The sequence below is a fragment of the Aquarana catesbeiana genome, linkage group LG07, assembly GCF_042186555.1.
Source record: "Aquarana catesbeiana isolate 2022-GZ linkage group LG07, ASM4218655v1, whole genome shotgun sequence".
Classification (NCBI taxonomy): Eukaryota; Metazoa; Chordata; class Amphibia; order Anura; family Ranidae; genus Aquarana; species Aquarana catesbeiana.
Genome location: NC_133330.1, coordinates 109,569,034 through 109,596,144, shown reverse-complemented (window position 1 = coordinate 109,596,144; position 27,111 = coordinate 109,569,034). Strand labels below are relative to the sequence as shown.

The window sequence follows — 27,111 nt, the reverse complement described above, 5'->3', positions numbered from 1 at the left end:
TAAAAATACTACACTATACAAGTTTTTGTGGCTCCACTGCGCAAGTGATTCTTCCCACATAGTGCCTGTTATTGGTCACAGATGGATCCTGTGGTGGTGAATGCCTGCGTCCTGACAAACTCTGGAATGCTTTAATGGTCATCTGTTAATATGCGTGGTGCAAGTTTATATAAGGTGAGTAAATAGGAGTGTCGGTTCAGAGGGCACTTTCGGTGTTTCATATCTCTCCCGTGGTGGAAACTAGAAGTGCACCGAATGGAAATTTTAGTGCCGAAAACCGAAACTGACCGTTTTAAAAAAATATTTATATTTTTATATACAGAATTGTATTATATTTCGACTTTTTAAATAATATCAATTTAAATTAATATGAATTTATCGTCAGCCATTATTGGCACCTTTAGCACAAGAACAGCTCAAGAAAAATGTATCCCTTTGAATTCTTTGTATGTCAACTGGTCTGTTGGGCTTCCATTGTGGTGTGAATAATCTTGCTTGCAGCATTTTTAGTCAGAGGAAAAAAAAAAACAGCACAGAAAAACCCTGCAGCTTCCAGTTCCAATGCATTGAGAATGCAGCAATGCATCTATAACGCACCCATTACATTTTTTTATGTGGTTTTTGAGTCACATGACCTACGAAAAACATGCCATAAGCATAGTAGATCATGGCAAAATGGCCGCAAATTCGTTGTAAAAACCGGGTGCGAATTTTCAACAAAATCGCAGCAAATACACCACGAATTCGTGGCAAAATCGTGTACGTTTTCGCTGTCATCAGCACCCTTTTCTCTCATCAGCCAAATGCTGATAACACCATATTGGCCGAAATGTTTCTGCGGCCGAAATTTTGGTGCATCTCTAGTGGAAACCATTCCTTAATTCTGGAATACTCCCATCTGTTGACATGCATATTGCAAGCTTATATCCAGTGAGTGCATACAATGGATATAAAAAGTCTACACCCCTGTTAAAACGCAAGGTTTGTGTGATGTAAAAAAAAAAAAAAATAACAAAGATAAATCATTTCAGAACTTTTTCCACCTTTAATGTGACCTATAAAATGTACAACTCGGCTGAACAAACTGAAATCTTTTAGGTGGAGGGAAGAATAAAATACAATAATATGGTTGAATAAGTGTGCACGTCCTCTTATAACTGGGGACATAGCTGTGTTCAAAATTAAGCAATTACATTCAAATTAATGTTAAATAGGAGTCAGTTCACACCTGCCATCATTTAAAGTGCCTCTGATTAACCCCAAATAAAGTTCAGCTGTTCTAGTAGGTCTTTCTTGACATTTTCTTATTTTTTTTTAGTTTTTTTTTTCTTCTTTGGTTCCTTCAGACTACCAATTAAGGGGAGTGGTTAATTGCTCACAGGTGCTTGAGGCCTATATAACCTGGTGTAAGACTCATACTGAGCCTGCTCAATTGTGAGGCTGTTGGAACTCTGTGTAAGTGGAACCAGTCGTAGTGGTGAGTTAAAACCAGAGTTTAAAACAGGAGGTTATAAAACAGGGGTCATAGTACCTGTGTAGTGTGAGTACCTAAGTGTTGTCTGAGTAGTGTGTGTGGATCATTAGTACTTGTGTATTGTGTACTGTATACTTGTGTATTGCGAGTGCACGTAGGTCTGCGAGTGGCCTGCGAGTGCACGTAGGTCTGCGAGTGGCCTGCGAGTGCACGTAGGTCTGCGAGTGGCCTGCGAGTGCACGTAGGTCTGCGAGTGGCCTGCGAGTGCACGTAGGTCTGCGAGTGGCCTGCGAGTGCACGTAGGTCTGCGAGTGGCCTGCGAGTGCACGTAGGTCTGCGAGTGGCCTGCGAGTGCACGTAGGTCTGCGAGTGGCCTGCGAGTGCACGTAGGTCTGCGAGTGGCCTGCGAGTGCACGTAGGTCTGCGAGTGGCCTGCGAGTGCACGTAGGTCTGCGAGTGGCCTGCGAGTGCACGTAGGTCTGCGAGTGGCCTGCGAGTGCACGTAGGTCTGCGAGTGGCCTGCGAGTGCACGTAGGTCTGCGAGTGGCCTGCGAGTGCACGTAGGTCTGCGAGTGGCCTGCGAGTGCACGTAGGTCTGCGAGTGGCCTGCGAGTGCACGTAGGTCTGCGAGTGGCCTGCGAGTGCACGTAGGTCTGCGAGTGGCCTGCGAGTGCACGTAGGTCTGCGAGTGGCCTGCGAGTGCACGTAGGTCTGCGAGTGGCCTGCGAGTGCACGTAGGTCTGCGAGTGGCCTGCGAGTGCACGTAGGTCTGCGGGTGGCCTGCGAGTGCACGTAGGTCTGCGGGTGGCCTGCGAGTGCACGTAGGTCTGCGGGTGGCCTGCGAGTGCACGTAGGTCTGCGGGTGGCCTGCGAGTGCACGTAGGTCTGCGAGTGGCCTGCGAGTGCACGTAGGTCTGCGAGTGGCCTGCGAGTGCACGTAGGTCTGCGAGTGGCCTGCGAGTGCACGTAGGTCTGCGAGTGGCCTGCGAGTGCACGTAGGTCTGCGAGTGGCCTGCGAGTGCACGTAGGTCTGCGAGTGGCCTGCGAGTGCACGTAGGTCTGCGAGTGGCCTGCGAGTGCACGTAGGTCTGCGAGTGGCCTGCGAGTGCACGTAGGTCTGCGAGTGGCCTGCGAGTGCACGTAGGTCTGCGAGTGGCCTGCGAGTGCACGTAGGTCTGCGAGTGGCCTGCGAGTGCACGTAGGTCTGCGAGTGGCCTGCGAGTGCACGTAGGTCTGCGAGTGGCCTGCGAGTGCACGTAGGTCTGCGAGTGGCCTGCGAGTGCACGTAGGTCTGCGAGTGGCCTGCGAGTGCACGTAGATCTGCGAGTGGCCTGCGAGTGCACGTAGGTCTGCGAGTGGCCTGCGAGTGCACGTAGGTCTGCGAGTGGCCTGCGAGTGCACGTAGGTCTGCGAGTGGCCTGCGAGTGCACGTAGGTCTGCGAGTGCACGTAGGTCTGCGAGTGGCCTGCGAGTGCACGTAGGTCTGCGAGTGGCCTGCGAGTGCACGTAGGTCTGCGAGTGCACGTAGGTCTGCGAGTGCACGTAGGTCTGCGAGTGCACGTAGGTCTGCGAGTGCACGTAGGTCTGCGAGTGCACGTAGGTCTGCGAGTGCACGTAGGTCTGCAGGTCCACGAGTGCACGTAGGTCCGCGTAGGTCTGTCACAAGGATGTACTGGAACTGGAGCGAGTACAAAGAAGGGCAACAAAGCTAATAAAGGGTCTGGAGGATCTTAGTTATGAGGAAAGGTTGCGAGCACTGAACTTATTCTCTCTGAAGAAGAGACGCTTGAGAGGGGATATGATTTCAATATACAAATACCGTACTGGTGACCCTACAATAGAAATAAAGCTTTTCGCAGAAGAGAAGACTCGTGGCCACTCATTAAAATTAGAAGAAAAAAGGTTTAACCTTAAACTACGTAGAGGGTTCTTTACTGTAAGAGCGGCAAGGATGTGGAATTCCCTTCCATAGGCGGTGGTCTCAGCGGGGAGCATCAATAGTTTCAAGAAACTATTAGATAAGCACCTAAATGAATGCAACATACAGGGATATACAATGTAATACTGCCACATAATCACACACAGGTTGGACTTGATGGACTTGTGTCTTTTCTCAACCTCGCCTACTATGTAACTATGTAGCCTACTATGTAACATCCTACAACAATAACCATGGTCATGCTCATTTCTCATCTTCAGCGAGCAGGTGACAGCAGCTCTCTGCTCTACCCCCCAGCGCTCATTGGAGGGCTGGGCTGAGCAGGGGGTGGGAGCGGCTGGTTCAGGCTTAGCGGTATGCTCAGAGGCTGAGCCACATGCCGACCCAGGCATCTGGGTAGATCCCAAAATTAAAGTCAGGATCTCTCCAGAGCATGAACCAGCTAAGTGACAACAGCCAACAGAAGGCTTTAGCCCGCTGTCGGCTAAATCTTAGTCACAGGAATGCAGAATGAATGGCCAAAAGAGTTTCGACCCTCATTCTCTTAACAGTTAGAATTTAGTTTGATCAGATAAGAAACAAGAACATTTTCCATCCTGAGTCTTCAAATTCTCTTGTCTATACGGTCGAAAACAATTGTTGCCGTCAACCATTATTAAACAACTTTGCATATTCCTGCAGCAAAATCTCTACCGGTAATTATTCCAAACTCTTTTGTTCCTCTTGGAAGTTTTTGGTGCTCCCAAACTTTGCTTGTCCCAAAATCTCCTGCCCCATTCTTCGTAATATATAAAAAAAACACATTTTTACAGGAAATGGAGGAGCCCCTCATACTGGCTAGCGCACCAACAACGTGAAGACCTTACAAAGGCATTGTTAAGTACCATGAGCACATTATGCACAGAGTTCAGAAGTACACCACATACAGGTTGCAGGACTCAGGAGTGCGCTACACACAAAGTGCAGAGTTAAGTACTGCATGCTTCACAGGCTATAAGAGAGGAGGGCAGAGAGGAGCTGCTGCCGAAGAGCAGCTACAAATTAGAGTGTGCGCAGTCTGCACATGTGGCCTTTGGAAGGACCTGTCCCCGGGACAGTAGAGCGGCTGTGCACATCCCCCGCCCCCCTTCCCCACCTCTCCTATCATAGGGAAACTGCAGGGCAGTTAGGGTTGTGCGTACCACTAGGAGAGGAGTGCCATCACATGTACACTGTACAGGTGACAAGTGACAACAGTGAGCGGCAGGTAAGGGGCCATCACCGCAGCATGATCTGGCCAAACAAAAAAAAAAAAGCCCTAGATGTAATGCATATGATGATTTTTTTTTTTTTTGCCCCCACGTACACAAACTGACTAAAGCTGACCATGCAAACATTTGTACGAAAATTGTCAGTACATTCAATGACTTGATGAATTTCCTTCTAAAAGTACTTAAAAATGTTGTTTGCTTTTGACATTTGATTTTCATGTCAATGTTATTTCCCAAACGAATCCCACCTATACAGAAATTTGTTCATTTGAAAAAATGTTTCATTACTACAGTCAAAAACAACCATTGATTTTATTTCACTAACAATTAGAACAGATAACAAGCATTCTTAAAATTAAACCTTGTAAAATAAATTCTACCAGTTTATGGCCAGATTAACTGAGGCATAATGAAAGGTTATCTTTTTTTATTCATGAAAAGGTAAGGATCAGTTATGAATTATGGGGCCATTTTCCATCACGTGGCAATAATCTCTGCACACCAAATAAAATGTAAAGCTACAAAGTTCTCAATATCCTTCCAATATTTAATGGAGAGAATAGTGAATGAAATGACCATGTTCTCCATGGGCCTGCATGGTTTTCCTCCACAGTTTTACCCAATCCAAACCAACTCTAGAGTGTTTGCCTGTGTGATAGTGCCAGATATATTAGATTGGAAGCTTCTATGGGGCAGTAGGAGACATACTGTACAACATATGCCTCTGATTCTGTAAAGTGTGCTATAAAAATTTTCAGACATAATAGTACATTAGAAAAATGGTAGTTTTGAAAGAAAAACATTGAATATATGAATGCCAACAAAATATTTAAAATGTTAGCACTGTTCATATCACCTTACCGGCTGAGGGGTGTGAATAGGAGAGAGAGTATCCAAATCAGTCATTGGAAACTCTAGTCCCTTTCGTCTGAGGTCCTCATACATAGTGACGACCCCTGTCAAGTCTGGAGAACTGCGAAAGGCATCTGCCCAGGCCTATATAAAGAAACAACCAGAAATGCACATACATGAATAAAAATTAACATGAAAGAAAAAAAAAAACAAAACACAACTTTCTTTTATAAATAATTAGATTATCAGCTTCTTTTTTTTAGGTCAAAACTTTATTCAGACACTTTTCAGGGTACAAACATACATGAGAATGTAAACGAAGGCAATATTCCAAAATATCTCGCACATTTACCAAGGTACCGCGTATAAAAAAATAGGAGATAAAACAAGGTGTGCCAATCTAAGTGCAGTATCCAATATAGCTTTATTAAATAAATATAAAAATGAACGGCCAATTGGCTACTTACAAAAATTCAGTAGGGATAAGGCATGTAATAACATGTAGATAGCCCATAGGCAAAACCGTGGCGGCTCTCAGTGCAGGATCCCAAGATGGTGCAAAGCGCTGGGGAGGATGCAAGAAGGCTGTCCGTGGTGTGTAGTCCTCCGCTGGTAGGGGCTTTACCATGGGGGGAGCGGAGGAACCCTGGTTTCAGCAAAGTAAAGCCAGCATTTTCTCAGGCACCGGAAGCCTATGGGCTATCTACATGTTATTACATGCCTTATCCCTACTGAATTTTTGTGAGTAGCCATTTGGCCGTTCATTTTTATAATTTATTTAATAAAGCTATATTGGATACTGCACTTAGATTGGCGCACCTTGTTTTATCTCCACATTGCCTTCCAGAGTTTTTGCTTCTACTCCTAAGGGAGCAGCCACTGGTGCCCAGTATCATCTCCATTTGAACTTTTCATCATTTTGGGACTTCATATTCTTAGCGTATATGTGTATTCTATATTACCATCATTCTCCCATATACGCCTATACTACGGTCACATACCGTCACTTTGGACACTACAATTTTGATATAATCTTGATTGTTTTTCATGTTTGGCTGGTACCTTATGCCATTTCTCCCTTGTTGGCATGTATAAAAAATATACCATACCTATGCTATAGATCGTGAACATATATACAGTACCTGATACAAACCAACAAGATCAGAACCTAAGATAATAAAAGCGCTTATGTGTTATCGCATTGAAAGGGCAGGTTAAGGAGAAGAACGCAAAGAGTAGCATAAGAATTCAGAAAATTGCTCAAAAGTGATTAAAAAAAAAAAAAAAACAACACACAAAAAAGTGTGCAAACTACCTCGCAACTAGTGCTCGAAAATCACTATAGGCCCTCCAGCACATCCATGTGGCACATACCTTCTCAGGATCTGAACTATGCTCTGCTACTAGCATTTCCATGGCCACATCATTAAACTAAAATCCCTGCAGCTATAGACACCAACGATCTAACACGAACCCTTTTTTTTTTTTACACAGGGCTAGGAGCATACATACCTTTTTTGAACCCGATCCGACGCCCAGTGGCCGAAGCTCTGCAGGACACAGCCGGCAACGGCTGTGAAATCAATGGCAAGTTACGTCACCCATAGACTTACTATGGGGCTTCAATTGTCGTCCGTGTGCTCTGCACCCGCCTCCACAGCGAAGCCGTGGCTGACAGCTCAACGTTGGATCCGGTCGGCTTCAAAAAGGTATGTATACCAATTTTTTTTTTTACAGGGCTAGATAGGTTAGTGCTAGACTGGTGGTGTCTATAGATACAGGGATTTTAGTTTTTGCATGGACACTTTAAAAATCTGGGGCCATTCCAATAGGTGAGGGGGTGAAGTAGATTTCCAGTGACAGGAGTACGGTCACCCAAACTGCCAATAAGCAGTGTCTAAGGATGCCCTTTTTGATTTTCGAAATTAACCCAAAGATCATTGACATTAGGTAAACGTCATATGCCTAAATATCAAAAATACACATAGAATTGTAAAACGTACGTGAATAGGTGCTGTCAAAATGGTTAGATCAGCCTACAGCTTTACCAAATATGAAGGCTGCAGTCTGACAGGCTTTTGTTACACGCAGACAGTCTTTCACGGATTTTAAAGTGGAAGTAAAGTCGACTTTTTAATTTATACCTACAGGTAAGCCTATAATACAGTGAAGATCTCCTAAACTTGCATTGTTTAGGAGATAGTCACAGGGGTTGCAGCCAGGGACGTCACCGGCGCATGCCCTCTAAAGGTACGGCTTACCCATGCTGTACTTTCAGAGACATGAGTGGAAGGAAGGAAGACTAGGTAAAGGATGGAAGTGCCAGGGAGCCGTGACAGCGCTGGAGGACTCTGTGTCCAGGTAAGTCAGTCATAATGCGCTGGTATGCAGTCCATACTAGTACGTTATGACTTACATCTGCAGAGGGCACCCCCCCCTTCTTTTTTGTGTGGTGGTTTACTACTACTACTACTACTACTTGAATTACATGTAAGAAGTTTATAGAGTTACCACTTTCCTAATTGTGAACCACAGAGTCCATTTTTAGAAACCGCTGCCCCTGCTGTCTGGTTCTTTGCTATATTAATATGGTGTCAGAAATACAGAAAATAAAAGGTTCAGACTTGTATTTTCTATGCGAACAGCTTCACATGTGCCATTTACAACTCAAACAATTAAAGCTGCAAGATACATCCAAAATTATCCAAGTTGTGAGGTCACAAATTTCTTTAGCTTGAGTTCCTCTTCCACAAAAACGGAGCCATCAGATTTAGCAAAGAAAATGGACGTGAATGGAATAAGGAGAGACATTCTGACATGACTTACAAAAATAACAACATATAATCTAACACCTTGGCAAAATGTATTGCACCTACAGCCTGCACCCTACAACTAGCAGAAAGAGCTGGTCAAGCTGAGTGTCACTGGTGTCACTAGGTTAAAGCAGAACTCCGGATTCAGCAAATAAATCCCCTATTAGTACACCCCCTACACAAAACACTAAACAGTTATTACATTTGTGAAATTCCTTACCATTTTAGAGAAAAGTCTAACTGAATTTTCAGGAAGTCAGCTCTCCAATTCAAAAGATGCAGCAGCATCCATTCTGCCAAGGAGGAGTTGTTACAGCAGGGATTACATCATATCCTCTCCCCACTCTACACTATAATGAACCTACACTTCCCATCATGCTTTGTAAATTGCAGTGAATGTGGAAGGCTACACTAAACCTGTACATGTTAAATGTGAACAAGCCCACTTCAACATAAGACACACCCCCTCATTCTGCAGAAAGCCAGCCACACTACTCAGTCGCACACAGCAGGATAGGTAGGTTAGAGCCTTATAAATGCTAAGCATGTTTGTGCTACTGTAGTCACATGTGATCTCTTCCCCTCCGTCCACAACAGCAGATAAACATATTGCCCTTACATGCTTTATGTAATCATTACCGAACTGTAGCCACATGCCCATAATTATATATTTTACCCGCTGTACTCTGCTGTAATTGAGTATTATAAATACCCCTAGGCACACCACAGAAAGAGCCAGGACATGCTGCTTTACACCAGCATGTGGCATGTAAAAGTAAAAAAAATAAATAAATAAGTGTAGCTCAAACTTACTAATCAATAACAGAATAATGGTGGAACCCTCTAATGTATGGATATCTCAAAAAACTTCAATCTTACCACAATACCAGTCTCTGTGATATGCAACATCATATATAATGCACATCAAACTGAAAAGAAGACATTAAAAAAATGAAACTTTGCAGGAATGGAGTCAGTAGGGCAGTGGTTGGTATCAATAAAGCAGTGAGCCAATGCTCATCAGTGCAGCCTCGTCGGTGCCTATCACTGCAGCCTCACCAGTGTAGCTTATCTGTGCCCAACAGTGCAGCAGGGATCATTAGAAGAGCCAGCTGGATGACACAGCGGGGGATCTCCTACTGGGACACATCTTTATGAAAAGCCGTCCGCTGTAAATTCCCACCTCCTGGACCAGCATTGGACCTGTGTGTTTTCTATCACAGGAGCCAGGACATTACAGCGACCAGCGTTTCATATACAAGATGTGTCACAGCGGGAGATCCCCGCTCTGTCATCCAGCCGGCTCTCCTCAACGATCCCAGATGGCTGACGGATGGGTGGGCGGCAGGGGGTGTTGGAGGCGGTGAGTGCTGGCAGGGAGGAGGACACCAACTCCATGGGCGGTACAAACCGGGGGTCTGTGAGACCCCTCCGCCCACTACAGTGAGCAGGGACAGAAGTACATCCCTGCTTGCTGTGTATGGAACTACAAATGGGACGTGCCAAGACTGGTGGCTGGAGGAACAGGAGGAATAGCAGCCACCAGTCTTAAAAATAGGAAACTCCTGGGGATTAATAATTTTACTTCCAATTCATCAGACTATAACAGAGGAACTACTGAGCTAAGAAGATTGAATGCATAGTCAGTGAAGGTAGGAGATCAACAAAGACATGAAAAAAAGTTTTGGGCACAAATTCTCCTTTAACACGTCTAGCTGTGTGCTTGGATGGTGTGTAAAAGTTGGTTACAGGTCAGTTCCAGCTTGAAGACCCTGGGACCCTGTGAAGGTCAGTCTGTGTAGGCACAGCCACCAGGGATGGATGTTGCATTTAGGCACACTAAACTCATGCCTATAGACCAGGGATCTCAAACTGGCCGCCCTCCAACTGTTGCAGAACTACAAGTCCCATGAGGCATTACAAGGCTGACAGTTATAAGCATGACAGCATGATGGGACTTGAAGTTCCACAACAGCTGGAGGGCAGCCAGCTTGAGACCCCCCTGCTATAGACAGAGCAATTAGAAGGGGATCTGCAGGCTGCTGGACTACTAGTTGCAGCACCGGGAAGAGAAAAGGCAGAGGGTACACCTTGTCTGACTATTGATCTCTTCTCTGTATTGCCTGCTGAAACAGTATGTAGAGGACAAAAGGCTGAGAGAGCATGTGAGAATGATGCATGGCAGCACTGCTACTTCACTCCTCCATGCTGTGGACTGTAGTAGTTTGAAGAGGTTTAACCTCTTATTGTACAAAAGCAAGACAAAATGTTCCTTTTTCTGTAGCAGCACAGAGAATGGATCAATTGCTGTGCTTCTTTCTACAGTCAGGTGAAGAGCAAACTTTTGCTCTCCGAGTACAGCTCCTGCCTGCTGCACACAGGAGGGATCCCCAATGAACTAGCTCACTCGTAGCCCATTGACACCTCCTCCAGCTTTGCAACTGAAAGCCCATACATACTGTATGTACAGTGCATCCGGAAAGTATGCACAGAACTTCACTTTTTCCACGTTACAGCCTTATTCCAAACAAATTAAATTCATTATTTTTCTCAAAATTCTACAAACAATACCCCATAATGACAACGCGAAAAGTTTGTTTGAAAGCTTTGCAAATTTATTAAAAATAAAAAACAAAAATCACATGTACACAAGCATTCAAAATTAAGCTCAGGTGCATCCTGTTACCATTAACCACTTGCCGACCAGCTCATGCCGATATACGTCGGCAAAGTGGCATGTTCCCACGAATTGCCGCATGGGTACGTCGTCCCCTTTAAGAGCCGCCGGAGGCGCGTGCACACCCGCGGCCCCGAAGCACGGCCACCCGCGATTGCGGGAACGAGAGCTGTTCTGTCAGGGGAGAGGAGACATATTGTTTGTTCTTACTAAGTAGGAACAGCGATATGTCTCCTCCCCCAGGTCAGTCCCATCTACATACCGTAAGAAACACTCACTAGGGAACACAGTTAACCCCTTGATCTCCCCTCAGTGTTAACCCCTTTCCCTACTAGTGACATTTTACACAGTAATCAGTGCATTTTTATAGCACTGATTGCTGTATAAACGTCAATAGTGCCAAAAATGTGTCAAAAGTGTCAGACCTGTCCACCGCAATGTCACCGTACCGCTAAAAAAAAATCACACATTACTGCCATTACTAGGCAAAATTATAAAAATGCCATAAATCTTTCTAATAGTTTGTAGACGCTATAACTTTTGCGCAAACCAATCAATATTTGCTTATTGTGATTTTTTTTTACCAAAAATATGTAGAAGAATATATATTTGCCTGAAATTTGTTTAAAAACTTTTGGGGATATTTATTATAGCAAAAAGTAAAAAATATTGTTCTTTTCAAAATTGTCGCTCTTTTGTTTATAGTGCAAAAAATAAAAACTGCTGAGGTGATCAAATACCACCAAAAGAAAGCTCTATTTGTGGGGAAAAAAAGGACGTCAGTTTTGTTTGGGTAAAGCGTCACGCAATTGTCAGTTAAAGTGACCCAGTGCCGTATCGCAAAAAATGGCCTGGGCATTAAGCAGGCAAATCTTTTAATCTGTAAGTGGTTAATCCAGTGTTTCTCAACTCCAGTCCTCAAGGCGCCCCAACAGATCATGTTTTCAGGCTTACCATTATTTTGCACAGGTGATTTGATCAGTTTCACTACCTTAGTAATTACCACAGCTATTTCATCTGATTCAGTTGATTGGACATGATGTGGAATGACACACACCTGTCTATATAAGGTCCTACAGTTAACAGTGCATGTCAGAGCACAAACCAAGCCATGAAGAAAAGATTTCTGCACCATTAAAGGTCCCGATGAGCACTGTGACCTCCATCATCCGTAAATAGAAGTTTAAAACCACCAAGACTCTTCCTAGATTGGGCTGCCTGGCCAAACTGAGCGATGGGCGAGAAAGGCCTTAGTCAGGGAGGTGACCAAGAACCCAATAATTACTCTGACAGAGCTCCAGCATTTCTCGCCTGGAGTTTGCCAAAAGGCACCTGAAGTACTGACCATGAGAAAACAAAATTCTCTGGTCCAATGAAACAAAGGTTGAACTCTTTGGCCTGAATGGCAAGCAACATCCCTGGAGGAAACCAGGCCCCTCTGATCACCCGGAAAATACCATCCCTACAGTGAAGCATGGTGGTGGCAGCATCATGTCGTGGGAATGTTTTTCAGCAGCAGGAACTGAGAGACTAGTCAGGATCAAGGGAAAGATGAAGGTAGCAATGTACAGAGACAGCCTTGATAAAAAAACCTGCTCCATAGCGCTCTGGACCTCAGACGGGGCGAAGGTTCATCTTCCAACAGGACAACGAGCCTAAGCACACAGCCAAGATAACAAAGGAGTGGCTACAGGACAACACTGTGAATGCCCTTGAGTTGAACCCAATTAAACATCTCTGGAGAGATCTGAAAATGGCTGTACACCGACGCTCTCCATGCAACCTGATGGAGCTTGAGAGGTCATGCAAAGAAGAATAGGAGAAACTGCCCAAAAATAGATGTGGCAAACTTATAGCATTATACTCAAACAGACGCAAGGCTGTAAATGGTGCTTCAACAAAGTATTGAGCAAAGGCTGTGACTACATATGTACATGGGATTTTTTTCGTTTTCTATTTTTTAATAAATTTGCAAAGATTTCAAATAAACTTCTTTCATTTTGTCATTATGGGGCATTGTTTGTAGAATTTTGAGGAAAATAATTAATTTAATCCATTTTTGGAATAAGGCTGTAACATAAATTGTGGAAAAAGTGAAGCACTGAACACTTTCCGGATGCAATATTAATATTATATATATATATATATATATATATATATATATATATATATATATATATATATATATATATATATATATATATATATATATATATATATATATATATATATACACACACACACACACACACACACACACACACACACACACACACACACACACACACCAGGTAAAAGGAGCACTGAACACGTCATCATGTATTTCTAGGTAATTTCTAAAGGCGCTATTGACATGAAATTTTCAACACATCTCGGTAACAATCAATGCAATCCATTCATACAAAGAAATCAAACAAAACAAAAAAGTTAAGCAATTAAGTTGAGTTCAATATTTTTTCCCTGTGTCATTCCATTTTATTACACACAAGAAAGGTAGGTGCAAAAAGGCGTGGAAAGCCAAGACACCAGCTGAAATCCATCAGTAATTAGAAAGCAATCCTGCCCCTTGTCAGTGCAAATTAATATCAGCTGGTTCAGTCTCAACTGATGGCCAGAAAAAAAAAAAAAAAAGTAGAAAAGTCAGTGCTGCTACCTATATGACACAGATAGCAGAGCTCCCAGGTGCTCGATCCAGTTGCTGGCTGAGTAGAGTAATGTGGGGAAAACGATTCACACTCTGGTTGTTGCTCTTAAAATTTCTTCATTTTATTGAAAAGCCACAGTGGACAAAACGCAGATCAAGACAGTTGACGCATTTCAGCCTATACGGCCTAAGTCATAACCCAATTACAACCCAGGTTATGACTAAGGCCTTATAGGCTGAAACGCGTCAACCGACTTCATATGCTTTTTTCCACTGTGGCTTTTCAATAAAATAGTGTGCGGATCGTTTTTCCCACTATAAAAAAAAGTATCTCATTACCAAGGTGTCATACAAGAAACATCTCATGATGGATAAAAGCAAAGAGCTCTCCCAAGACCTTCGCAACCTTATCATTGCAAAATATACTGATGATTACAGAAGGATTTCTAAAACTTCTGAATGTTCCAGTGAGCACTGTTTGGGCCATAATCCGGAAGTGGAAACATTTCACCATAAACTGGCCACGACCAGGTGCTCCTCACAAGATTTCTGATAGGGGAGTAAAAAAAGAATTATCAGAAGAGTTGTGCAAGAGCCAAGGTCCACTTCAGAGCTTCAGAAAGACCTGGAATTAGCAGGTACAATTGTTTCAAAGAAAATAAGTAATGCACTCAACCACCATGGACTGTACTGACGCTCAACAAGCAAGACTCAATTGCTGAAGAAAAAGCATGTTCAATCTCCTTTAAAATTTGCTGCACAACATATAGACAAGCCTGTGAAATACTGAAAGGAAAAAAAAAATAGTCTGGTCAGATGAGACCAAATTTAACTCTTTGGATGCCATAATACAAACCATGTTTGGAGGTCAAATGCCACTGCCCATCACCCCAAAAACACCCCAATATCAACAGGGAAGTTTGGAGGCAGGAACATGTGTTGCGTTTGATATAAAATATATTAATGATTTTTCTAAAAATTAGCTAGAAACATAAATCAGGTTACTGTTGACTTTGTTTGAGAATGCTTCTCAAACTAATGCCTTGGTAACAAGTAGAGGCTGTCCTCAAACAATGGGAACTGTTGACAATTGGAACAGTGGGTTGTTAAGGTAAACAAGTTTGTAACAAGTTTGTTGTCAACAAAGCAAGCAGCAGAGATTGATCAAGTAGGATTTATCATGCCATAAACACCAAGGACAGTCTGTAACCAGTCCAAAGATACAAAATTATGCTTGCGCCTGATTCTCCAGCAACTGTTAAGAAGCCTTAGTCCTCGTTAATGGAGATCAAGAACACACAGTAACCGGATTTAAAGCGAGGGTCCACCTATCTATCGTTTTTTTTTTTTTAGTTCATTCACAAACTTTTCTTCTCAGCATTACATACTCACATATTGTGTGTAATACGTCCGCCTGTGTCAGATTTCGTTAGAAAGAATAACTTATATTATTCACTGCAGGCGGTTTCCATCTTCATTGTGGGCATTTGAAGCCCACAAGCATTTATTTCCTGGATGTGGTGAATGCTGTGCTCCCAGCATTTACCGCTCGTTCCCGCACATGCTCAGTGGCATCCTGGGAACCCTGAGACTAGCTCCCAGGAGTCTGGGAGAGGCTAGAAACACACCTACTCCCACGGGAGGAGAACCAGGAAGTGCAAAGAAGAATAGAAAAATAAAAGGTAATTACGGCGATTTAAATTTTTTTAAACGGCATGTCAGCATCTAGGCAAGGAAGAGAATACATACAGATATTGTTCAAAATTTGGGTGGAACCCCGCTTTAAGTACTGTATTTTTCACTCCATAAGACGCACCTAGGTTTTAGAGGAGGAAAACCAGAAAAAAAAACATTCTGAACCAAAAATGGTGGGAGCTACCTCAGACAATTCAATCAGCCACATACATGCTATTATGATAAAGATAGATGATAGGACCTGCAGTTGCTCTCAGTAACGGGGTCAATGAAATAATCCATGGGTCAATAGTGATGGTACTTAGCAACAAGTAGCACGCAATGTGAAATAAAGCCTGGCACACTCCCAGCATGGGATAAAGGCCTGGTCCATATTCGCTCCAAAAGACGCACAGACATTTCCAGCCCCCCCCCCCCCCTTTTTTTTTTTGAGGGAGGAAAAGTGCATCTTATGGAGTGAAACATACGGTAACTTTTAAGCATATTGCTACTGTAACCGACCATATTTTTTGCTTATTTGCTAGGTATCTTGCTTGATATATCTGTCAGCCTTGTACTGTAATAGTTTTGTAATGTACAACATTTCTGTATAGTAAAAGCACATTTAGGCACAGCACAAGTTGAGCTTCCGTGGTTATACCACAAACTAACCTTGCTAGATAGACGCAAGCAAAAAACAGTACATCATGGTGTGGGCAAGGCTGTTTTTCAGCATATGGTACTGGCAAACTTCATGTCATTGAAGGAAGTATGACTGGAAAAATGTACCAAGATATTGTTGATATAAATCTGCTGCCATCTACCAGGATGATGAAGATGAAGCAAGGGGGGACATTTCAGCAAGACAATGATCCCAAACACAAAGCCAAGGAAACTCATCAGTTTCAAAGAAAGAAAATAAAGCTGCTAGAATGGCCTAGCCAATCACAGGACTTGAATCCAATAGAAAATCTATGAAAATAACTAAAGATCAGAGTTCATAGAAGAGGCTCATGGAACCTTTAAAGTGGATGTAAACTAGATTTATGAAATTTGCACTGAGCACATATCTGCAGTGTTTTGTCATCTCTCTTCAAAGCACTATGTCCTGTAGCTGTCTCTTGCTCCGTTCTTCTGTTAGCCTGATAACTCCTGACAAGTTCTCCATCACATATGATAAAAGCAGTCTGAGTTTTGTGTTGGGGAGGATGCTATAAATAGATTAGCAGAGCCCTGATAGATTCAAGGGACAGAGCTGAAAGTCTCTACCTATGAGGAGAGGGGGTGTGAGCCTTTCCTCCAATCAGCTGTCTTGGCTGTATGCCCAGGCTTCACTGCAGTGCTAACCAGGAAGAGAAAATCTAACACAATGTACACTTTCTAAACAGAATATAAAGATGAAGACAGCAGATATACATGTAAAAAAACGTATGTAGGGAGATTTGTTTCATCTCTATGTATCATCCGAGGCTGTTTACTTCACTGGATATGTGTCAGGGTTTACATCCACTTTAAGATTTGAAGACTGTGTGGAAGAATGGGCCAAAATCACACCTGAGCAATGCATGAGACTAGTTTTTCCATACAGGAGGCATCTTGAAACTTTCATTAAATTACAAAGGTTTTGTACCAGGTATTAAATACATTTCAGTTAGCACGTTTGATATTTTTTCCCTGTGTCACTCCATTTTTTTTTTTACACATAACTTTAATTTCTAAACTTCTTTGTTTTGGTTTCTTTGAATGTATGGATTGCAAGGGTTATGTGCATGTAGTGAAAATTTCATGTCAATAGCACTTTTAGAAATATATTTACTTAGAAAAATGGTGACTTGGTCAATACACACACACATACACACACATATATAGGGTATATATAATAGGGTTCGATATTGAGTTGACCCATCCTGTGCAGCCTATGACCATTCTTCCAGAAGCGCATTTGTGAGGTTAGGCGCTGATGTTGGACAAGGAGGCCAAGGGGGGTGTGTCCAAGATGGCGCACTGAGCGGACGCATGCGAGAGCTCCGCTGTGATCCAAGGCTTCGATCACCTTTCCAGGAACCCACGGACTCCGAATCGGGACCGCAGACCTCCCCATGCGCTGACGATCATCCCAGCCACAGAAAGGATGGGGTAAGAGATACATTTTTCCCACGGTACCGGAGGGACCTGTCCCGGCCTGCGCAGACCGCATGGTGGCCCGCCAGCGGCCCTCCATTAATATGGCATTCCAGCCAGTGTCTCTGGAGCAACCCCCGCCACCACAACCTGGCCTCACAGAGGTTTTAACAGCCATAGCCAAGTGCCACGAGTCGGTAGGGCTGAAACGATTAATCGATATTATCGATAATAATCGATAATGAAAATCGTTGTCAACGATTTTCATTATCGATTAGTTGGTCCGCACCTTCCTTCTGTCTGTCCGTCCGTTTTAAATCCTCCCTCCCTGTGTCCTCGGCGCCGCCATTTGTGACCAGGCACGTCTGCGCCGCCGCACGTCCACGGCGCGCCTCTCCTCCTCCTTGCTGACGTCACCCCCCCCCCTGATCTTCTCAGCCCCGCCCGCTGCCTCGAGGGAACAGAGAAAAAATCCTCCCTCCTGTGTCCTCGGCGCCGCCGTTTGTGACCAGGCACGTCCGCGGCACACCTCTCCCCCTCCTCCTCTTTGCAGACGTCATCCCCACTGATCTCAGCCCTGCCCGCTGCCTCGAGGGAACAGAGAGGCGAGGGCAAGAAGCGAGGAGAGCCGAGCTGCTCATTCATAGTGAAAGGTAGCAGCTAATAACACAGTAAAAACAGCACATTTTTATGACCGGGCACCATCCTAACAGTATTACTGGGGAGGGAGGGGGGGGGGGAATGCCCCATCATTGGTGTTCCTGGGAGGGAGGGGAATAGACATAGTGCCCCATTGGTGTTCCTGGGAGGGGGGGGAATAGTGCCCCATTGGTGTTCCTGGGAGGGGGGGGGAATAGTGCCCCATTGGTGTTCCTGGGGGGGGGGGGAATAGTGCCCCACTGGTGTTCCTGGGAGGGGGGGGGGGGAATAGTGCCCCATTGGTGTTCCTGGGAGGGGGGGGGGGAATAGTGCCCCATTGGTGTTCCTGGGGGGGGGGAATAGTGCCCCATTGGTGTTCCTGGGAGGGGGGGGTGCCTGGAGTAGTAGTTCCCCATCATTGGTTTTCCTGGGTGGGAGGAGAATAGACATAGTGCCCCATTGGTGTTCCTGGGAGGGGGGGGGTAGTGCCCCATTGGTGTTCCTGGGAGGGGTGGGGGGATAGTGCCCCATCATTGGTGTTCCTGGGAGGAATAGTGCCCCGTCATTGGTGACCCCGGGAGGAATAGCGCCCCGTCATTGGTGACCCCGGGAGGAATAGCGCCCCGTCATTGGTGTCCCCGGGAGGAATAGCGCCCTGTCATTGGTGACCCCGGGAGGAATAGCGCCCCGTCATTGGTGACCCCGGGAGGAATAGCGCCCCGTCATTGGTGACCCCGGGAGGAATAGCGCCCCGTCATTGGTGACCCCGGGAGGAATAGCACCCCGTCATTGGTGACCCCGGGAGGAATAGCACCCCGTCATTGGTGTCCCCGGGAGGAATAGCGCCCCGTCATTGGTGTCCCCGGGAGGAATAGCGCCCCGTCATTGGTGTCCCCGGGAGGAATAGCGCCCCGTCATTGGTGTCCCCGGGAGGAATAGAAAAAAATGGCACATTACGATTTTTTTTATGATTTTATCCGATTAATCGATTAATCGAAAAAATAATCGGCCGATTAATCGATTATGAAAATAATCGTTAGTTGCAGCCCTAGTCACATCCCTTACCACAAAGGTGGATGCTGTTAAACTTGATGTTGGGCTTATCAGGCTGGACACGGACAAAATGAGACCCAGGATCTCTTCTGCTAAGCAACATCTGAGCCACACAGAAGATATAGTGGGGGAACATACTGCAGAACTACACACGCTGCACACCAAGATTAGGGCTTTAGAATACAAAGCCGAGGACGCCGAAAACCGTAACAGGAGGAACAACCTCCGCATTATAGGCCTGGCAGAGGGTGTAGAGGGTCCTCACCCGACTGACTTTGTGGAAAAGTTCCTACGCACCCTTTTGCCCTCAGCCCAATTTTCACCCTTCTATGCAGTTGAGAGGGCTCATCGTATCCCCCCTAAGCCAGGCCCACCAGGATCACCATTCCTGAACTTTAGAGACCGGGATGAGGTACTCAGAGCAGCAAGGGTTCAAGGAAATCTAGCACACCAAAACAACAAAATACTAATTTTCCCTGATTACTCTGTTGAAACACAGAAATTGAGGCGCTCATTTGATCAAGTAAAAGCAGCTATGCGACTGAAAAGGTATCAAATACAGGGTCCTCTTCCCTGCACGCCTATGGGTACAAGATGGCAAATCGACAACGTTTTTTACCTCCCCCAGGGATGCATCAGCATGGCTGGATTCCTTACCCCCACATCACTGAGAATGCTGATGCTGACTGTCCTGACATGTACCCCTGCTGTGCACTGTAGCATCTTACTCACTAGACTGCCTAGCACCTCTACCCTTCTTTTTGAAATGGGGTTGCTGGGGGTCACTGGGGGGTAATATCTCCCTGACAGAAGGATCTTCTGATCCCTGCTCTGGTTCCTGCACCTGTTGTGCCTACTGTAACTCACTAGTTTGCAACGTTTACATTTTCGTGCCCCTGGTTTACCCAGGAAATCTGAGGCCACTGTGGTCATGTTGCTCAGTGTGAGCGATCATTACACCACGAGCTGGTGTCACCTCTGTGTATGAAAGCCTTATTGGAAAGACATTGATCAATACAAATCCAAGGACAGGAATGTCCTGCTTTATATACCAGAATTAATCTGCTTTAGAAGAGACTTCATGGATGTCACTACTTCTGTGGCTGACTCTAGTGACCTAACTGAAGAACTACACGTTCAGCAATCCTCCAGAAATGCAGTCTGCTGCCACACAGACTACTTCCCCTGCATCTCTACATTGACTGACACAATGGAGAGCTACCTTTTTTGATGCACGGATTCCTTCTGTACACTCCTACTGTCAAGGGTGACTCTTGTGCCTTCCCTCCATATCCCAGTTGGGCTAATTTTTTATACATTCTTTTGGAGCCTTCATACACATTTTCTTTATTTTTTTTTACTTACTAGCGGTGGAGCCTCTCCCACATCACACAGACAGTCCTAACTCTAACCCTAAGTGAGAATATACCCACTGGTCCAGCCCCCTAGCACTGGGTGTATTCTGTTTGGGAATTCAAGCATTCCTTGGTTGGGGTGGGGTTCATGTTGGGTTTGTTAATGTTAATGTTTTTTTGTTGTAATAGGTGCTTTGTGTTGTAGGTGCTCAAAAACGAAAGGTATAGTACTGTATTTGTTACTGAGGATGCTATGTCCGGGGTTGGGATGCTGCCCTCGTGAGTGTCCCCCCCGCCCCCCCCGGTCCAAACTTATCACATATACCCCACATGTCTCAATTTACTATAATATCGTGGAATGTGAGGGGGCCTTAACTCTGCGGTCAAGTGCTCCCTGGTCCGTTTCCTACATAAACACAACCCCCACATCTGTATTCTGCTGGAGACACACCTGCAGGGACACAAAATTTGCCTTCAAAAACCATGGGTGGGTCAAAATGATCACGCCACCTATTCCACATATGCTCGTGGGGTCAGCACCCTAGTTCGGAAATCTCTACCCTTTAGGCCTATTGAAGTCAAGACTGACAGAGAGGGCAGGTATGTCATTATTCATGCCTCGATAAATGGCAGAAACATTGTGCTGGTGGGGCTATACCTACCCCCTCCGGCCTCAACTCAGATATTACATGAAATTATGCAAAAGGTGGTTCAAATGGACTGTGGCCTTGTCTTTCTGCTGGGTGATTTCAATATGGTCCCACATGCGATTCTGGACAGACTATCTGCTTCAAGCCGCGACTCTCCGAAGCTCCAACACTGGGCTGACACTTTTGCACTGATGGATGTCTGGAGACACATGCACCCGACACAAAGGGAATTTATTTGCCACTCCACTACCTTTAAGACCCTGTCCAGGATTGACTTAGTCTTTGCATCTAGCCCGACTCTACTCTGTGTACCTGACGTAGCGGTGCTCCCCGGAGGCATATCTGACCAGGCACCCCTATGCCTATCCCTGGCATTAACTGTTTCCCCTGAATCCCATCTCTGGAGGCTTTTCAGTTTTTGGGCATCGGAGGAACAGTTGCAGGAGCCCATGACTGCCTCCATATGTAACTACTGGACTGACAATGCCACTTCCACCACCCCCACGATTTTGTGGGACTCCTTCAAATCCTGGGCTAGAGGGGAATATATTTGCAAAATTTCAAGTAGTAAGAGGGAGAGGGCTCGGTCCCTGATGGAGATGGAGGAGACGGCAACAAAGGCTGAGTTTGTCTCCAGCCCTGACGATGCTAATTACCAAACTTGGCAAGTTACTTCGCAGCCTTTCTGAGGCCAGAACTGCAGAAACAGATAGGGCCCTACTGTATTCAGCCCAGCAGGTATTTGAATTTGGGGGCAAAAATGGCAAACTTCTGGCATGGTTGGTCAGGGCCAATACCCCCTCCACTCCCATTGGCTCCATTAGGGACTGTAGGCACAGTACTTACGGCACCATCCAACATTAACAACCGGTTCAGGGAATTTTTTGAACAATTATATACCTCCAGGGTGAACTACTCGGACTCTGATCTCTCCTCCTTCCTAGACTGTGTCTTTCCCAGTCTTAACCGTGAATGATAGAGACTGGAGGCTGATATTCTGGAGGAAGTGCAAACTGCGGTGGGTTGTCTAAAGGGAGGGAAGGCCCCTGGGGCAGACGGCCTGCCATCTAAAAATTCTACCCCACATTCACAGAACTTCTGACCCCTAAACTAACAAAGCTACTTTCTGATTTTGCCTCGATAGAGGCCCAACCTGACTCCATGAATGAAGCCATAATAGTGTTGGTCCCCAAGCCAGGTAAAGACCCCCTAGACTGTTCATCCTACAGACCCATCTCCCTATTGAATGTGGACACCAAAATCTTTGCTAAGATCTTGGCTAACAGACTGACCCAAGTGATCGAGGACTTGATCGACATAGACCAGACAGGATTTATGCCGGGTAAAGGCACAGACATAATATCAGACGACTTTGCCTAAATACATCTGTGACACATGACAACCCGGGTACCAGAGTAATTGCTTCACTAGATGCCGAAAAGGCATTCGACTCTGTTGAATGGACCTATTTGTGGGAAGTGCTGCGCCGGGTCGGGTTTGGACCTAAATTGTTTACATGGCATCCGGCTCCTATAATGTGCACCCAGAGCATGAGTCCTGACAAATAACTGGCTCTCAGAGACGTTCGACCTTTTTCGGGGTATGCCACAGGGATGCCCGCTCTCCCCCGGCCTGTTTGCCCTGGCTCTGGAACCCCTGGCAATTTTGAACAGGGGTGCTCCAGATGTCCTGGGTTTGTGGCTGGGTAAGCTGGAAGAGCAACTGTCCCTATAAGCGGACGATGCATTACTATATCTCAATGACGCAGGGTCCTCACTTCTCGCTGCACTAAGGATTTTTGATAATTTTGGAGGGTACTCAGGTATAAAAATCAATTGGTCCAAGTCAGTCCTGTTCCCCCTGGATGATAATGCGACTCATGGGGCGGCTCCCTCCCCCTACGTTGGGTGGTGAATTCAGATTCAGAGTCCTGGTGACCAAACGCCCCTTGGATTACATAGCTAAAAACTTACTCCCTACCTTATTGATACTGCGTACAAAGTGCTCTGCATGGGCTAACTTACCTCTTAATCTCCTGGGTCACATTAACTTGCTAAAAATGATCACGTTGCCCAAATTTAACTACCTATTTCGGAACTGCCCGGTATGGGTCCTTGCTGCCTTTTTTTTTTTTTTTTAGGGACATTGACAAGTGCATAGGTACATTTATTTGGGGCGGTGCGGTCCCTTGGTTGGCTAGGTCCACATTGTGGTTACCTGCTCATTTGGGTGGTCTAGCCCTCCCCAATTTTCAGGTTTATTTTTGGGCTGCAGTTTTGGTCACGGTTCAGTGGTGGTTCCAGGGATCCAGAGCCAATGCTGCGGTATGTCTGGAGGCATGCTGCCTGGGCTCACTGGCTGGGCTCCGCAGTTTTGCCTACAGAGGACCCGGGGCCTACTAGACCTACAACACCAGGGCCTACTAGAGCAACGTGGAGGGCTGCCCGGAGGCGTTTTGGGCGACCGAATCGGTGGTCGCCAGCGCACCCCCTATGGGGGAACCCCAGCCTACCACACTTCCGCACCATTCCAAACCCCCAGGTATGGGCAAGATATGGCATCACTACCATGAGTCATGTTATGCCCCAGGGTGTTTTGCTACCTTTCGCAGATCTAAAGGCCAAATTTGCATTACCCCAATGGATGCAGTTCAGATATATGCAACTACAACATGCAACAAGGGCTCAGTTTCCGAGTTCGCCTCTCCTCCAAGCTGACCCCATAGAAGAACTTTTAACCCCGGGTAACTTGACTAAACCCTTCTCTACCTTATACGGAGCACTCTTGGGCACTAAACCCCCCAAGCTAGAGAAATTATGGGAATCATGGCACAGAGATATACCCTCCCTGGACAGGGAGGGATGGGATGACGGTCTTAACTACGGCCCTAAACTGGTCATTTCCTCTAAAGACAAACTCAACCAGGTTAAATTCCTACACAGGGTATACTTAATCCCCAAAAACTACATAGGATTTTTTCTGAGAAACCCCGAGTTTCCCCGATGTACAGCACAAGTTGGCACGTTCCTGCATATGTTCTGGGAATGCCCAGTGATCTTGACCTACTGGATGAAAGTATTCAAAGTCATTAACTCTAGACTGCAACTATCTCTTCCAATAAAATCTGAGCTGGCCCTACTGGGGGTTCATGAGGATGAGCAACGTTCTCAACCACTCCAAATTACTGATTTCTTACTATTTTATGCTAAAAAAGAGCATCTCCTAAAATAAATAGAGCCCATCCCCTGTCTATCTCCTCCTGGAAAGCACTGATTAAAGCCGCCCTACCTATGTACAGAATTACATACAGCAACCGAGGGTGTAAGTATGAGAAAGTGTGGGCCCCTTTGGACATCCAGTTAGAGGATTCACAGCAATCACCATATGTAGACTAAGATTATCGCAATATACTGTAACCGAAAAAACGTAAGCTCTTATGGTAACTACTCTTCTAATCGTGTGTTAACACTGCATGTAGTGGTGTTTATGCCTATGCCACCTCTTATGTACACATCTGTAATTGAATGCAATGTTCTGTACTGTACTAACAGCTATTCTCTAACTTTACCGAAATGACAAAAATAAAGCACCTTTGTTTGTTTAAATAAGGACAAGGAGGCCTGGGCTCGCAGTCTCCGCTCTAATTCATCCCAAAGGTGTTCTATTGGGTTGAAGTCAGGACTCTGTGCAGACCAGTCAAGTTGTTCCACCCCAAACTCAGTCATCCTCATCTTTATGGACCTTGTTTGTTTGTGTACTGGTCCAAATCATTTGGTGCGGGGTTATTTTTCAGGGGTTGGGCTTGGCCCCTTGGTTTCAGTGAAGGGAACTCTTAAGGCGTCAGCATACCTAGACATTTTGGACAATTTCATGCTCCCAACTTTGTGGGAATAGTTTGGGGATGGCCCCTTCCTGTTCCAACATGACTGTGCACCAGTGCACAAACAGCACAAAACACACACACACACACACACACACACACACACACACACACACTACTTTTCGTTTAGGTATACCTTGCTAGTACCGGGTTGGACCCTATTTCGCCTTCAGAACTGCCTTAAAGAGGTTATAACCATTAAAGCAGGTTAACAGCACAGTACATGTGCCTTCTAATCTGTCCCTTTCTATGCTGGAAAAACCCTGGTTGATCCTGCCTGTTACTGAGGCCAGTCTGGGGTCACTAGAATGACCGGAATTCCTTCAGCCTCGATCCTGCGCAACAGAAGCTTGAGAAAATGAAAGGCATAGATCAGATGATACTGGCCCCACGGAGTGACCAGAGCATCTGAGGCGTCCGCCAGAGGGTCCCGAGACCTGGCCACAAACCTCTGCACCTTCCTGTTGATTCGGGATGCCATCAGATCTACCTGTGGAGATCCCCAGCGTAGACAGATCTGTTGAAATACCTCCTGATGGAGGGACCACTGCCCTTGGTCCAATACTTGATGACTAAGGTAATCTGCCTACCAGTTGTCCACCCCCGGAATGTGAACGGCGGAGATGGCCCGGACAAAATGCTCAGCCCACTGTAGAATGCCGGCTACTTCCAGGCGGACTAACACACTCCTTGTTCCTCCCTGGTGGTTGACATAGGCCACCGCTGTGGCATTGTCTGACTGGATTCGTATTGGGAGCCCCTGAAGTCGATCCGTCCAATGATGCAGACAGACTCTGATCGCCCGGAGTTCCAAGATGTTGATAGATAGCCTGGATACCTCCAGCGTCCAGTGACCCCGAGCCGAGCTCAGGCCCAGGACTCCTCCCCACCCGGACAGACTGGTATCGGTGGAGACCACCATCCAGTACAGCGGGAGAAAGGATTTTCCCTACCGAAGAGCCGGGGAACAAAGCTACCAGATCAGGGACCTTTTAGTTCCTTGACTCAGCCGAATCTGGATTGTCTAGAGACTCGGAACATTTGTCCCATTTTAACAAGATCTCCCTTTGCAGGGGTCTCGTACAGAACTGATCGAACGGGACCGCCTCAAACGTAGACACCATCAGGCCCAGTAACCCGCATGCAAGTCTGCAGGGAGACTCACCTGCTGGACAGCAGCAAGCGGGCTGCCGCCTGTAATTTCTGGAGTTTGTCCTGCAGAAGGACGACTCTGGCCCACGCGGAATCCAGAGTCAGACCCAGGTATACCAATTTCCAAACTGGAATCAACGCAGACTTTTGGGAATTTATCAGCCACCCAAAATCTGCCAGAGTCTGAACAGTGATCTCCACGTCACCCCTCAGGGCCGCTGGGGACTCTGCTCACAGCAGGTCGCCCAGGTACTCACCATACCAGGACCAAGCGGGCACCACTCCAGACAGAACCTCCTCGCCACCAAAGTGGGGGGCTGTCGGCCATGAGGGACGCTGCAACTCGAGCCGAGATTCAGTCTTATGCGACCTCGTGAGAAGATTCACTCGCAGGGCCAGCCCCCGTTCAGTGGGGATATGACGCGGCCGACCTAGTGCATAGCTGCGGTCTGCACGAGCTTGCTGACCAGACTGGGGTGACCACTGGATTGAATGTCCAGCCCGGCAGTTTATTGTAGATCTCACCAGAAAAATCCAGAAAAAAGCTACTATATAAAAAAAAATTGCCAGGACAAGAGATCCCAGCAGGGAACTAGGTCCTTACTCCTGACTAGGCAGAAAAAAAATTGAAGGCCTATAGCAGAGGGGGGGGGGGGGTGTACATCACCTAGGACTGCCCATGGGCGTAGCCAAGTCTTTTTTCTGCCTAGTGTCCTACTCCTGTAGGGGGCGATATAACCCTATGGTTCTGAAGAAGGCTGTGTCTGTCAATGAACAAATGAGAAATGTCCACTCCACACTGTCTAGTGACAGCAAAATTCTGTTACCATCATTCTTAGCTGGGGTCTGCATGTTAATGTACAACAGTCTTAAAATTCACTGCTGTGGACTTGTTGGGCACGAAGCCCACCTGGTCAGGATGGATTATACTGGAGATC

At 45.8% G+C, this 27,111-nt stretch overlaps 1 protein-coding gene across 3 annotated transcripts in view; it reads right to left on the bottom strand.

Moving 5' to 3' along the window:
- The window catches only part of TOM1 (target of myb1 membrane trafficking protein), a 532,535-nt gene that overhangs the window by 353,456 nt on the left and 151,968 nt on the right, over positions 1-27,111 (bottom strand). For all 3 annotated transcript variants that reach the window (XM_073592626.1, XM_073592625.1, XM_073592627.1), the window contains exon 5: positions 5,525-5,659. In XM_073592626.1, the coding sequence (XP_073448727.1) occupies positions 5,525-5,659 (135 nt within the window). The remainder of the gene's footprint in view (positions 1-5,524; positions 5,660-27,111) is intronic.